The following is a 14773-nucleotide window of genomic DNA, read 5'->3' on the forward strand; positions in this document are numbered from 1 at the left end:
AACGCCGTCTTAAAGAGAGCAATGAGGTTCTCGTCCTCGTTGAAATATTCTACAAAATAGTTGCTAATGATCTATTAATATTTTCAGCGTTAAATTTTCTTTAAAAATACAACCCCATTGATCTATGCCTTATAGTTTTATGTTCTCATTAGCTCAAATTAAAATGAGACATGGCAGTAATGTATTCTTCGCCTATAGTTAATCAATTAATAAATAGAAAATCTTAATTTTTTAAATTAAATTTGAAATGTTATATATCAAATTTCAAGGCTAAAATTTGTTTTGTTTTATTGTGAGAAATTTGATAAACAACAATTTGCTCAAAAAAATTTCTTCAATACCAATTATATTGATTATATTATATATAAATCAATAAATAAAGGATGTTTAAATCTGGGTAAATAAAACATAACTGCACCTAATTTAAAGGAAACACATCGTTAGAACATTTAATTTATTATTAAAAACAATATTGTTTATAATAATTGTGCTAAATTTTATTTAATAAATGGCAATTCAGTATAAAATTTATCTATTTGGCACACATAAATAATCCAAAATTTGATTCAGAAAAAAGGATTTTCTAGATTTTTAAAAAAATGAAAGGGAAGCATTTATGGAAAATTAAATTTTAATATTTTTAATACCATCTTCGGGCTTGTCATATTTGTAAGATGATTCGTATTTGTCGGAATTTATGGGGACAATTATGTTCGTTTGATCCCTATTATAAAATGTATAATCTTTTTTTCATTTTTAGAACAGTAAAATAATAATAAAGGAGCAATAAACACGAATTATTAGTTATAAACATTTAGAAAATTAAATAATATGTAAGGAGAATGTAAACAAACACTTGTTAAAAGCTAAATATTTTTAATAAATTGATTGAGTTATTAAACACTATGCTAATATTTAAATAGTAAAGCATATAAGTTCATTTTTGTATACGTTTTTAGTATTGTTTAAACGTCTCGATTTGAAATATTTTATATAGAAAAATAATAGGCAAGTCTAAAGACTTTGCTTATAGATGACACAACGGTTTCGGCATCTATTAGTGAAATCTTAAGGGTTAGGCAATGTTTTTCTGGCTAAAATGAGATAGTCGTTGGTAAAAATAGGCTCAAATCCAACCGTTTAACCGCAACGTTACCATTCAAATATATAATCATAATTAAGCAAAAATATAGAAACAATATATAAGGTAATTTATTTAATTCAAATTACAAGGTTTTAATTTATAAGATATTAAAAAAAACAATCTTGCAAACTTTTATATATATTTACTATTAAAATATCATTAAGCTGATTTCAAGCAGGTATATTAAAATAATTAAATTAATTTTTTTAGATAAATATAAGAGTGCGGTAAGAGGCTAGCAAATCAGAAAGGTTATGCTCTACCTCTGATGTATATTTAGAACGAATTATTCGTTACTCGATTTGTATTTTACGAATAAAAAAAATATAATCTGTCGAATAATTTTTTATCTATTATCAGATCAAATTATTTGTATAACTTAAAATTTTTAGAAATTTGATTATTATTAAATATTTGTAATTATTCTTAAGTATTTAACATATTCCTTGCGGAATACTTATTTAATCGCTTTTTAAAATTTTAATAATCCATTTTTGAGAATATTTTTAAAGAATTTAATTATCGAAAATATTAGACTAAAAAAATCGAATGATCTTTTTACTATTCGTATGAATACGAATAAGGAAAGAATTCAATTCGTATGAATACGAATAATATAACTATTTTATTCGAAAATAAGAATCGAATAAGAAAAGGCATATATATATTCTATTCGTATTTCTGTAGATATATGTTAGGAATGTAATCTATATTGATGATTAAGATTCAATTATAGGAGTCTCTAGTCATAATTTTAATAATAAAAGTCACGTGATCTTTTATTTTTACTTATAAATACAAGCTGTAAATTAAACAAAGCTTTGGAGATGTGTATATTATATATTACCTATCTTATATAATAAAAATGTAACAAAATTCGCACACTATATCAAATTTATACATTATATACAAATATTTATACCGGTCATTAGAATCTCGGATTGGTTTCCATCCCATATTTTAAAAATAGTGATATTAATTAATAAAAAGGATATTTTTTTCTAAATTTACTGATTGACAATTATTTTATACTTAGATAAAAATTAATTTAATTTAATTGGAAAAATAAATAATGTGGTGAATTGATTAAAACTATAGATAAAATTTAATATTTTTGAATTTACAAAACATATGTCACATTAATTTATTATATAAAATTTATTATTATTTTATAACAAAATAAATTGAAATATTTTAAAATAACATCCAAAATTTCCTTTTTTTGAAAAATCACGATCCTTTCAAGTTTGAACTAAAAAAAGTTTAAGGTTAAGATATTTTTTTATTTTTGACAAACATAAAATAAATAAATATGCTGGCATTCATTAGTTTCTGATATCTATTAGATTTATATTATGTGATTTTTAATAAATAAATAATATGTCTTATTAGTACGAGGACAGGCATTGCCCAACAAAGCCAATGATTTTGGACCCCCCCCCCCACATACCCCGCGATAACAAAAATATAAAATAATTAAATTATGGATACTGATTATGTATGGTGACTTAGATTAGAAAGCACCCTTTTGGTCTACCTCCTGGCATTTCAACGCCATTGCATCGTACCCCCAAGTCTAAGGAGGTTCATCACCCCCCCCCCAAACCACAAAAAGATTAAAATAAAGCGTTCATTTAGTTTTATTATCTATTAAAATGAGTTTAGTCGCAATCTTTATGTTTTCTTGGTAAAATTTAATTCATTTATGAAAGACTGACACTTATAAAAAAAATTATGTTTAATCATAAAAATTAGCAACGTAATCTATTTGAATACTCATTCAAAATGATAGAACTGAATTTCATTCTTTTTATTGTGATTTTATATTTTATAATTACAAAATTTATTCGCTTTAGTAAATAATAAAGAAAAATAAGAATAATTTCTTAATTCTCATATATAAATGATAAGATATTCAACAACAGTCAATGCTGCTGATTTTTTGTGAAAAATACGAAATATTTGAACACATTGATAATAATTTATGAAATATAAATATACAAGTGATTGTGTCAAACTATAAAATAATGTAAAAATCTCTTTTATTTTCAACACATAACCGTTGTCTTTTTTTTCTTAAAAATGATTTGCAGGGCCGCGTAAAATTCAAGCCATTAATATTTTAAAATTTTAATCCTAATTTTTACAATCAATAAATTAGTTACTATGGATAATATAACTTAAAAGAAAGTATGAATACTTCCTATAATTGAAAAGGTTGATTAAGGTATTGATTTGTAGACATAGACGAAGACAAGGCGAGCTTATCTGCATGGCATTGCAATAAAGTCATTTTGTAAATATTAGAGAACCTTTCCTTGACTTCTTAAAGATGCCCTTTCATGTCAATCACATGATATTTAGTGTTTTTATCAATGACTCTGCATCCAGGTAATCAATCTTTCAGAAGATATAATAGATACTTTTGGTGTTCATGTTTTATCATCAAGTGGCGTAGTGAGGATTCATCTATAGTAGGGGGGGGGGGGGATTATTTGTCCCTCAAGCCTCATTTTGCCCGGACTTCAGCCGGCTCCTCCTATAAAAAATATTGTAATTATTGATTTTTCCATGATTATCTTTGTATCATCTTCGTTAAAATTAGCTTAACAATTTGAAGTACTAATTCTAAAATATGTTTTGTACTTTATGAATGTCTGACTTTAACCAGTAATAAATGAAAAATTATTAGTAACAAAATTTTGGCCAACCTCACGATTAAAGTGACTGAAAGCATTATTGTGAAAATTTTATCAATGTTTGGTGTTCAATTGTAAATTCATTTAATCCGTCAGTAGAAAGAAATAAAATAAGCATATGCTAGAATTGAAAATATAAAAAAAACAATATAGTTGGAGTGCGCTAATATTTTGTGCCTGACTAGCACTTTTAATTCCTCCAATAAATATGAGAACCACAAAAAGAAACTTAAACAAAATGAAAACTGCGACATCATGCTTTAAGCGTGAAGTTAGCCAAGTTTTTGGGGACATCTGAAACTTATACCAAACCAGCGCTTTATTAGAATATTTTATTATTTTATTTTGTTTAGGGTTTAAAGCGGAAGAGAATTATTGGTAAAAAAAATAAAAAATTGTTAAAATTAGCAGTATTTCAGAACGAAGAATATAGAAGTTATAACTATCTGGTTTGCGTTAATATTTAGCGCCTTATACTTATTAATTTTTTAATCAATTTCGCCAGCCACAAAAAAGTAACAGAATTTACAAACCAAATATTGGATTAATTATATAAAATTTTCCAAAAAATATAAAATCGATAAAACTTCTAAAAAAATATCATTAAAAAAATTTTAAAAAGAGAACCCTTAATTTAAAAAAAAAATTTTTAATCAGTGGGCTATTCAAATTTTTAGGGAGCTTAAGCTGTGCGCCCCTTCCCCTAATGCTACTGGTAGGTGCCTCTTATAATTATTTATATGAGTGATAAATATTAGACAATGTAATACGATAACTAATACTAAGATTTAAATTCAATCAATTTTTTTAATCAATTCATATTTTTTTTACATTTATTCTTACGATGAAATAAACATTTTTTTTGAAAGGTCAATCATTTTATTTATTTTAATAATAAAACTATATAAAATTAAAATTAAAAAAATACGATAATATTTTTTATAAAAATATAAAGGATAAGAAGGCCGTCATTAAGTTCCTATAAAACTTACATAGTTGCCTACATATATTTGGGTGGATTCAATATTTTTAAAAGAAGATCTATCATTAATCTGAAAATTTCTTATAACCAAAATTACAAAATATTTTAGCCTGCAGGTCCTTTGGACAACTATTAAGGTGAAAATCTGAGAAGTCGTGATACTTTCGGATTTTCGACTATTCAACTGTTATCAGGTCAATGTTTGATTTAGAGGATAAGTAGGAGGCAGGTGACAAAATAAGGGGTTTTTCAGTAAATCAAGTGATATTATTAAGGTCATCAGGTCTATTTGCCATCTAGAAACAAGTTCAAGGCGATTTAGAGCTAACCAAACTCAATTTATTCGAGATTATCAAACTAATTGTGGCAACTGAACCGTTTAAAATACAAGCAAGCTAGGCTATTTTCCCATTCGATAGATTTATGAGGTTGATATTAGAGTCTAGTCCATACCCACTCATCTGATAGAAACCGAATAAGATTGCACTTGGAATCGTTTCTAGCCATTCATGGCCCAGGTTATTTATGAATGGAAGTGTCTTCAATAAAAAGATTATTACTACCAATTTCTAAAGTTAGCCTACTGAAGGTTAAAAGTCTCTGTGCCATAGACGCTAGAAAGATAAGGGATAAATATTTCCTCCATAATTAACAGTTTCAAATAGACTATCTCTTTCCTTCACAAACTATCCAATAACCTATTCGCATTGAAGAGGAATGAAAGGAAGACTGATAAAGATACCGAGAGTAAGAAATCCCAAATCTCCTTGTTTGGTCGGAAGTTGGGTTATCGCCCAATTAAACTCGGAGAAAACTATCTTAAGGGTATTATATATTTTTGATTTTAACATCTAGTGAGGAAAGCAAATAGAAGTTTAAAAGCAAAGGAAATGCCCTAAATAGATATAAAAAGTAATCCTAATATATATCCTTATCAAACCACACAAGGATTGATGGGCACATTTGGCATTATTATGCAGAAAGTTGTTTTCTCTAATAATTAAAATAAAACTGTAGGGTTTTGAAAGTATTTTTAAAGTTAAATAATTATTCCTTAAATATCATCACAAATGGGATAGGGTTTGAGGGTATAAAAAATTAGGACGCATAATCATTTTGAAAAATTATATTAGAACTTTCATTTTCAAAATTTTATTTTTATTTTAATTCAAAATTTTATTTTTGTGAATCATATTCAAGGTTAATATTGTAATTCGCAATAAAAAAAATTTTGTGATTATCCTTGGCTTAATGAATTTAATTTGATGATATAAGGAAATTAACTATAAAGACCTAAATTGACTTGTGTTGCCGTTCTGTTTCCTGTACCTTTTTTTAGGCCAAGATTTAAGAAATATTTTGGGTTTACTTTTTTTTCATCCATAATAGTTATTCGTCCACATTGACTATTCACGTTCGTCGACAGGCCTCTCCCATATTAGTCCGTCAAGGAGCCCTGCCCACCCTTAGTCTAACCTACTATTATAGCACCAGAGCTATTCGATTCAAACGATTATGGTGAGGTCAACATAAAATAAAAATGATATTATACCTTTATATAATACAAATATATAAACAACAAATATGGATTTCTAACCTTAAAGGCTCAACCTCGCGGCTCCGAGAATAAGAATATTCCTCGCCATAAACCCCGCCTCTTTTCTTAACCCTACCTGTGGAATGAAGATCAGACGTAGAAAAAGAAGATGTTTCGTACCCTGGACCGGTCCTTAAATTATCTGCCGAATCTTCATAATGTCGTTCGTAATGAGAAGACGAACGATTGAAATTCGCGGCGTTATTGGAGGCGTAGGAATTCATTCGCTTTTTTCGTCTCTGGCCACTAAATGACCTGTCCGCATTTTGGACAATGTCAACTTCCCTCACCTTTTCTAAATTCATTGATAGTTGTTTCGAAGTTTCTTTTTTTGGAAAATGGTTATATGGTATTTTATCGTCTAAACAAGATGGTTTTTGCGTAGGTTCTTCTTCGATGGAGACGGAAGAGGATGATATAAATGATCGATGACGTTCGTTTTTTGTTCGTGAATTTTTGCCGTTTTTTTTATCACTGAATACCGATTTGGGTGCTAAAATTAAGAAATTTATAGGGGTTTAATTATATGAAAAACAAGACAGCATTAAAAAAGACGAGATTTAAATTTTTATATAATTTATAAATTAAATACGAAAAAATCTTAATAAATTTTGAGCATATGTGTTTTGGCTGGCTTATTCTCAAATATCAATAAAATTCCTTTAACCATTTAGCATTTATATGCGAAATATTTTTAACAGAGTATGGGCCCATATTGATATCAAATAAAATAATTACAGTTTATTTAATAACTGCAATGCATAATTTAATTAAAATCACCCTATTTTATATATCTAATTAATTGATATTATGTTTTTACTTTTTAGCGAAACAATATTATTTTTTGATAATTCAAATATTTTTAGTCCTTGAGATTTGAAAAAGTAATAATAAAAAAATAAATTTAAGGCATAAAAAAATAGTTGTACAAATAAAAATTAAGCGTATACGGGAAAAATGACGAAAAATAAAAAAAAATTAAAGGATTGTCCTCTAAAAAATTTATTGTTAGAAAAAAATATAATGAATAAACGGGATGAGGAAATTAATAAAAGTAGATTGAACTAAGGAGTGATTAACTCTGTATTTTATAATAATTCAATATTTGTTATATAAGGGATTAAATTCTAATCTGAAATATTTCTCATAAATGATTCAAGCATAGTTATGAGGTGTCCTGTTCAAATCCAAATTCAAGTTTCAAAGGAAATGAATGATGTTTGGTTTGTACGTTTTTTGTTTTGAATATTTAAAAAAAAACCTTTTCGAACCGAGCCCTAGTATTTGTCAACAATGGTCTAATATATCCAGCAAATTTAATTTATTTACAGGGTAATAAACTATTTATCACCAATGTTTAATTAAAAATATAAAAATGCAAAAAATTAGCCTTCTAATTTTTGTCTACAAAGTAGAACTAGCAAGATTAGATTATAACCATTTTAATCATTAAAAAAAATATTAAAATAAAATATAGGCATATTTAGATTTAAAAAATGTTATTTTTTTTAGCTTTATGAAAAAAAATCAATAATTAAATAAATAGATTGTTAGTTTAATACAAGAAAAAAAGTTGTGGTTTTTGATCTTATAAAATTTAAAAAATATAATAATTAAAAATTAAAATAATAAGAAAAGTTTTTGGCTAATTAGGATTTTTTAAAAATATACATATGTGGATAAAATGGAATTTAATTTTACTTCAACTAACCTTATTTTTATTATATATTTTTGAATGATCTTGGGTGGTAAAATAACCTAACAATACTTTAATGAAGTAAAAAAAATTTAAATTATAAGCGTTAAACCCAGGTAACATTGTAAAATATAAAATTTCTGGGATTTAAAAATTAAAATAATTTTCGAGGGAAAAATGCTTTTTTTTTAATTTAGCGTAAAGTTTATTTATTGCTAAATTCGAATCTCGAAGGTAATCTGTCTCCATGAGGAAAGGTTAACTAGAATTAAGTGATATGTTTAAAATTTATTATATAGCACAGTAACTACAGAAGCACGGCAGTGTGGTGGCTGAACTCGGACTATTTTAGCACCCGTTAATTATTTATTTTTAGTTCATTAAAATATATGAAATCAAGGTAACACCAGTTAATTATACTGTAGTGTAGGATACTACATAATATAATAATTCTAATATGATATTATTAAATTCACACCCGAAAATATAAAATATTTGAAGGTAAACTCGAAGCATCGTAGTTAGTTGCTATCATTAATGAAGTATTGATTCATGTTCCGAACAGGAATTTATATATATCTTCATTTTATTCCGATGAATTAATTTTAGAGTCCTACAAAGGACCCATTCTGTTGGTTGGACATTCTTTCGAACTCGGTCTGATACGACCTTAATTTTGAAATTTTGATTAGCGTGGGCCAGACTCGAACTTCAATAAATTTTAACTATTTTGTTTTCCTAATTATAGTCTTTCAAAAATAACACCAAAAAAAAATTAATAGGCATATACAGGATTTTGCTTAGGGGAGGGGGGGGGGGCATATGTGAGTTTTTTCAACGTAAATTTTAGGTTTACTTATTGTAGGCCTTTGGCTATTTCGATTTTTATAAAAATAATTTGGGGTTTTCACTATTTTTTTATAATTTTCTAAAAATTTTAAATTATAGTCGTTATTTTTAAGTTATTAACTCTTACTTATTTTTTTTTCTTACAAATTCTTCCTTATAGTGGTGATATATTAAAGTTGTTAACGTTCCTTTTTAAAAGTAGCCAGCTCCCGCTCCTACCTTAGAAGCTAGCTCTCACTCTCACTTAAATTTTTAAAAGGAGCTAGCTCCCGCTCCAAATAATGGAGCGACTCCATAGCCGATCCTTTGATTTTCATTTTTTTTAGAAAGTATACGAAACAAAATATTTTTTATCAGAAAAGTTTATTTATATTAAATGATATATCAAAATATTTATAATATAAATTTTCTAAATTTGAATCTAACAAACATACACATCTCTCCCCCAAAACCTGTTTAGCAATACTAAACAGGCGTTCAACAGTAGCACTAGAGGGAAGCGGGGTATTGTATTTTATAAAAAAAAATAATTTAATTCAGGAAATTTATCAAAAATAGTAATTTTGATATCAATATTTAGATATTTGTCCAATATATTATCTTGCTGATGATTAGTTTCATGGAATCCAAGGTTCCATGAACTAATAGTTATTTTTGCATCCGGAATTTGTTTTCTTAAAAAATTTATTTATTTGTATTTTCCATATTTTGTCCATTTTTTTATCCATTCCCAATTTAATTTGAATGTAGGATGGATGATACCCTCAATGATCTTTTCATCATTAAAAATATTTGAAAATCTGCAATAAAGTTATTTAAATAGATAATTTTTTTATAAAGATTTCTTTTTCTATAATGTCTGGACCCATAATATAAATATTTTTTATCATATATCTATAATATATTTATATGACACAAGATTTTCCAAGAAATTTCAATATAAAAAGAGAAAAAAACTTGATTTAATATTTTAACTGATTAGATGAAAAACCATTATAAAACTCGGATTAACATTTAAATTGTTTAAATTTAAATAAAATAAAATTTCATTTTTATTGAAAATAATTTAATTTGTACGTTAAATTTAAAAGAGCGGTGGAGCGGCCCTCCTTCACTCGAGTCCTAAAAAGAGCTAGCTCCCGCTTCTGATTTTTAAAAAGAGAGGCAAACGCTCCAGGCTTAATTGCATATTAGAATTTTCCAACTTTCGTTGAAATATCGTACTTTCCCAATATTCCAGTAAAAAAAATTTGAATCAAATATACCTTTAAGAAAATTCGAATCTTTGTATAAAAATCCTTTTTTCAAATTTTTTCTCAAATCGGACGGGACTTGAAAATTAGAGTAGAACTCTAATTGATTTATTTAGCTTTATTTTTATTACTATTTTAAAATATTTAAAGCTCTGTCCAGGGTATTATGTATTTTTTTACCTTTAAAAGTGTATTGGAATAATTATTGAATCAGAATGTATATAATAATTTATCAATGGAAATCGCAATGGGAGCTTCGAGCGAATAATTTCTAGTCAAATCGAAAAAAGTGTACAAGATAAATCATACTTCATTTTATGAAATGTTATTTAAAAATTAAATTATTATTATATGGTTTTGTTTTAATTCTAAAATAAAATAAATAAATAATTTGACGAATTTAAATTTATAATAAATAAATAGAAAAAAACTTTATTATTTATTTATTTTTTTGAACAGGTAAAAAAAAATCGTTAAAGGTAACAAAATAATAATGTTATATTATATAATATAATATAATAATAAAGAATTATGATAGAAAAGGAATCTTCCATGTGTATGTATGTTTTTAACCCAGGGTTAGATTTGACAGAATAATGTTAAAATATATTATATATATAATCAGTAAATTAAAAACAAATATATTATGTAACTTGAGTTGCATGTAAGTTTATAAATGAAGAAAATAAAATATTTATAAGTTCGTTGCTCACATACAAAATGACGTAATACTTAAGCCATTTCATAAATTTCGATCAATAACTTTTCTTAATAATAAAAGGAAAAAAAAATGCTTTGTTAATTCGGCCCAAACCCCTTTTAAAGCATTCTCCTCAATCCGAATCCACTTAAATACAGAACATAAAATACGAAAATAGTTTCTATTTTAGTCAAATATTTTACCTTACATTAGTGTAGGGTCATTTTTATACTAATATGTTCATATCTAAAAAGCCCCGATTTAAAATTACAGTTTAGAATCCAAAATATTTTATAATAAAATATTCTCGGGCTTTCCTGTAAAAAAAATTTCTGCCTCAAGAAAAGCCAAACTAAGGTTTTCCCATATTGTGAACTGCGATTTATAAAATTGTAGAAATGGATTGGCTATATAAATATTTTTTTAAAGGATTATTAATCGTAACTTGAATTGGAAGTGTATATAATATAATACCGGTTTTCATCTAATTTACTTTTCATAATAATTAAAAAAAGATGTACACAATCTTGTATGTATATAAACTTTAACTAAAATAATCGTAATCTTACAAACAAAAATAACATATGCGCCCATTTTCAATGTTGGAATTAAAATTTTCATTCGAATTTATTTTGGATAATCATAAAAGATTTAGGATTTTAGCACAAATACGTTATATAATCATTTTTTTAAAAATTCACGAGGAAAAGTAACATAAATTAAAATAACTTATCAAATATAATTTCAATAACCTATTTTATTCATCACAACATAAAAATAAATATTAATTTTTGTTTGAAATAGCGAGTCTATAACATCAGCCTCAGTAGTTTAATATTAGTTTTATAAATCCATAAATTTCTCAGGCTTTTTATTTTAATTTACAAGATTAGTCCATGTTTTTTTAAATTTTTATCATTTTAGGACATGCTTCTAAATTATTTTCGCTTCATTTTGTAAAGGATTTCGGGAAATCGAAGATGTAAATTTGGCCCGGCTCGTGTTGGTAATTTTTTTTCATTTTTAGGCCAGGGCCGCTTTTGTAATTGATTCTTATTTTTAGTAGCATATTGGAACCACGGTTGTTTTATTTTAAACTCACTTGAATTTTATTTTGCAATTTAAGTGAATGCTGATATAATTTTGCAAATAATTATTAAAAAAAATCTTTTATAATTAAAAATAACAGAAATAGGAATAAAAAATTATTCTTGGACCTGTTCTTCTTTTTATTTTTATTATATGATTTCGCCAAATTCTTAGACTACAATGCCAAATAAAATCAGGTTCAATATAAACATGCTTATGTTTATATTTATTTCTCACATCAATTTTTGAAATATACAACAGATGCACGTGAAACCAATATTGGAAGCCCAAAATATTAACAAAATAATGAATAAAAAGGCAAATATTATTAAATATAGATTTTTTGTTATATTTTATTGCGTTATTAAAATTTAAAAAATATGAAATTTTCCATCTAGGAAAATAGAAAATATTATATGTCGAAAGTTTTTTCTCAAATCTCCATTTTTAGCCAATTATAAAGTTTATATTTATAGCGTGCCTTTTTAATTCTGAAAGATTTGATTTACTTTTAGTTTGTATAAAGTACTTACCCTGGGAATTTCAGACAATTTTATCTTAAACTTTTTAATTTATAAAATGTCTAAATAAAAAATGAATATAAATTATTTGTTGTTCAAAAGTTCACACAGCAAAATTGTCTCAAATTCAAATAAGAGAGACCGGGGATAGCCCAGGTTATAGCGGGACGTGGCTTTTTTCTAGAGTATAACTCAGAATAATATCCTTAAAATATGTTTTTCAATGAGAATTGAGGCTTGGAGTCATTTTCATGAGGTTGAAAAGAGACATTTCCAAGCCATTCTCACAATAATTTTAACCCTTCAATATTCCGGTGAAATAAACGACTCAAGTGCTCTGGTGAGGTATCCAATTTCAAATGTTCTCCATTTGTATTCGTTATTTTGGTTTAATATTTGGATATAAGATAGAACTAACCTTAAAATTGATAAAAAATTTAATTTATTATGTTTAGAGGTGATGAGGCAGTGGCGTAGACAAGGGGAGGTTTTGGGGTCGAAACCCCCCCCCCCATGGAAAAAAATTTTATTTTTTTTTTTTTTTTTTTTTATAAAATAAAAAATTATTATTTTTTTATTGCGAATAATTATATTTAAAAAACGGTTTCAATTTAGAGAAATAAGATAATATATTATATATAATACAATATGAATATGAATATCACAATGAAATATATTTATAAAAAAAGGAGTTTTAATTTTAAATGATCACATCGTTTAAAAATATATATAAATTATATGAACTAAAATATTAAATAACAATAAAAGAATAAAGATGTATTGTATGTAAATAATTTCTGGCATAGTTAAATTTATTAAATAACAATAAAGATATTATTTTCTGGCTTGGCATAGTTAAATTAGATATTTATAAATTTAATTATTAAATATATATTTTTAAACTATATAGATAGTTTGTAAATTTTAATTTTTTATAATTTTTAAATATGGATATCCGTAAGTTTTTTCGTCAACAACAAAAAGAAAAAGGTATATAAAAATTTAAGTTGTGTAATTTGAATTAGAAATATATATAGATATAGATGTTGCTCTTGCTAGTAAAAATCAGCCATCAGTTGAGTTGGTTTTCGTTGTATCCTCAGATGACGAAGGTAATGGTATTATTTATAATATCTTTAAATCTTGCAATTAGAAAGACCAGACATACCATTACCACTCCATGGGAAAACCAATGATGAGTTAGCTACAAAATCATCAAATGATGGTATATATTCTAAATTATTTATAATTTCTAATATTTTTTAATTAAAAATAGAAACATTATGTGTTACAAAAGCATGTGAGCTATCAGTTGATTTAGCTGGAAAATCATCAAATGATGGTATAGTATTTTTTTAATTCCATTTTTTTTATTTGTAAATTATACTATTTTCATTTTGAGTTATTAAAATTTTGCAATGCGATATTTAAAAGTTAGTCATTTTTTGTGTTATTCAAAAGGTAGTACATTATAAGCCAAGCAGAGTTGAGAAGTATTGAAAACAACAATAAGAATAAAGATATAGTATTTGTAAATAATTTCTGGCATAGTTAAATTAGAATATTAAATAACAATAAAGATATTTTGTAAATATTTTCTGGCTTGGCATAGTTAAATTAGATATTTATAAATTTAATTATTAAATATATATTTTTAAATTTAAACTATTTAGATAGTTTGTTTTGTTTGTAAATTTTAAGTTTTTATAATTTTTAAATATGGATATCCGTAAATTTTTTTGTCAACAACAAAAAGAAAAAGGTATATATTAATTTATTTATAAAATTTAAGTTATGTAATTTGAATTAGAAATATATATGGATGTTGCTAGTGAAAATCAGCCATCAGTTGAGTTCGAAGGTAATGGTATTATCAATATCTTTTATTTAAATCTTGCAATTAGAAATACCAGACATACCATTACCACTCCATCTCCATGGGAAAACCAATGATGAGTTAGCTACAAAATCATCAAATGATGGTATATATTCTAAATTATTTATAATTTCTAATATTTTTTAATTAAAAATAGAAACATTATGTTACAAAAGCATGTGAGCTATCAGTTGATTTGGCTGGAAAATCATCAAATGATGGTATAGTATTTATTTTAATTCCATTTTTTTTTATTTGTAAATTATACTATTTTTATTTTGAGTTATTAAAATTTTGCAATGTACGATATTTAGTTATAATTTTAAAGTTAGTCATTTTTTTGTGTTATTTTGCAAAAGGTAGTACA

The 14773-nt window shown here is 25.4% G+C and overlaps 1 protein-coding gene across 1 annotated transcript in view; it reads right to left on the reverse strand.

Annotated features, from left to right (window-relative positions):
• LOC135923553 (titin-like) overlaps positions 1-14773 on the reverse strand; it is a 156430-nt gene that overhangs the window by 116653 nt on the left and 25004 nt on the right. The window contains exons 11-12 of the mRNA XM_065458360.1: positions 6423-6915; positions 648-724 (exon numbers count right to left, since the gene is read on the reverse strand). Of these exons, the coding sequence (XP_065314432.1) occupies positions 648-724; positions 6423-6915 (570 nt within the window). The remainder of the gene's footprint in view (positions 1-647; positions 725-6422; positions 6916-14773) is intronic.

The sequence above is a fragment of the Gordionus sp. m RMFG-2023 genome, chromosome 2 (genome assembly GCF_954871325.1).
Source record: "Gordionus sp. m RMFG-2023 chromosome 2, tfGorSpeb1-WG-v2, whole genome shotgun sequence".
Lineage (NCBI taxonomy): Eukaryota > Metazoa > Nematomorpha > Gordioida > Chordodea > Parachordodidae > Gordionus > Gordionus sp. m RMFG-2023.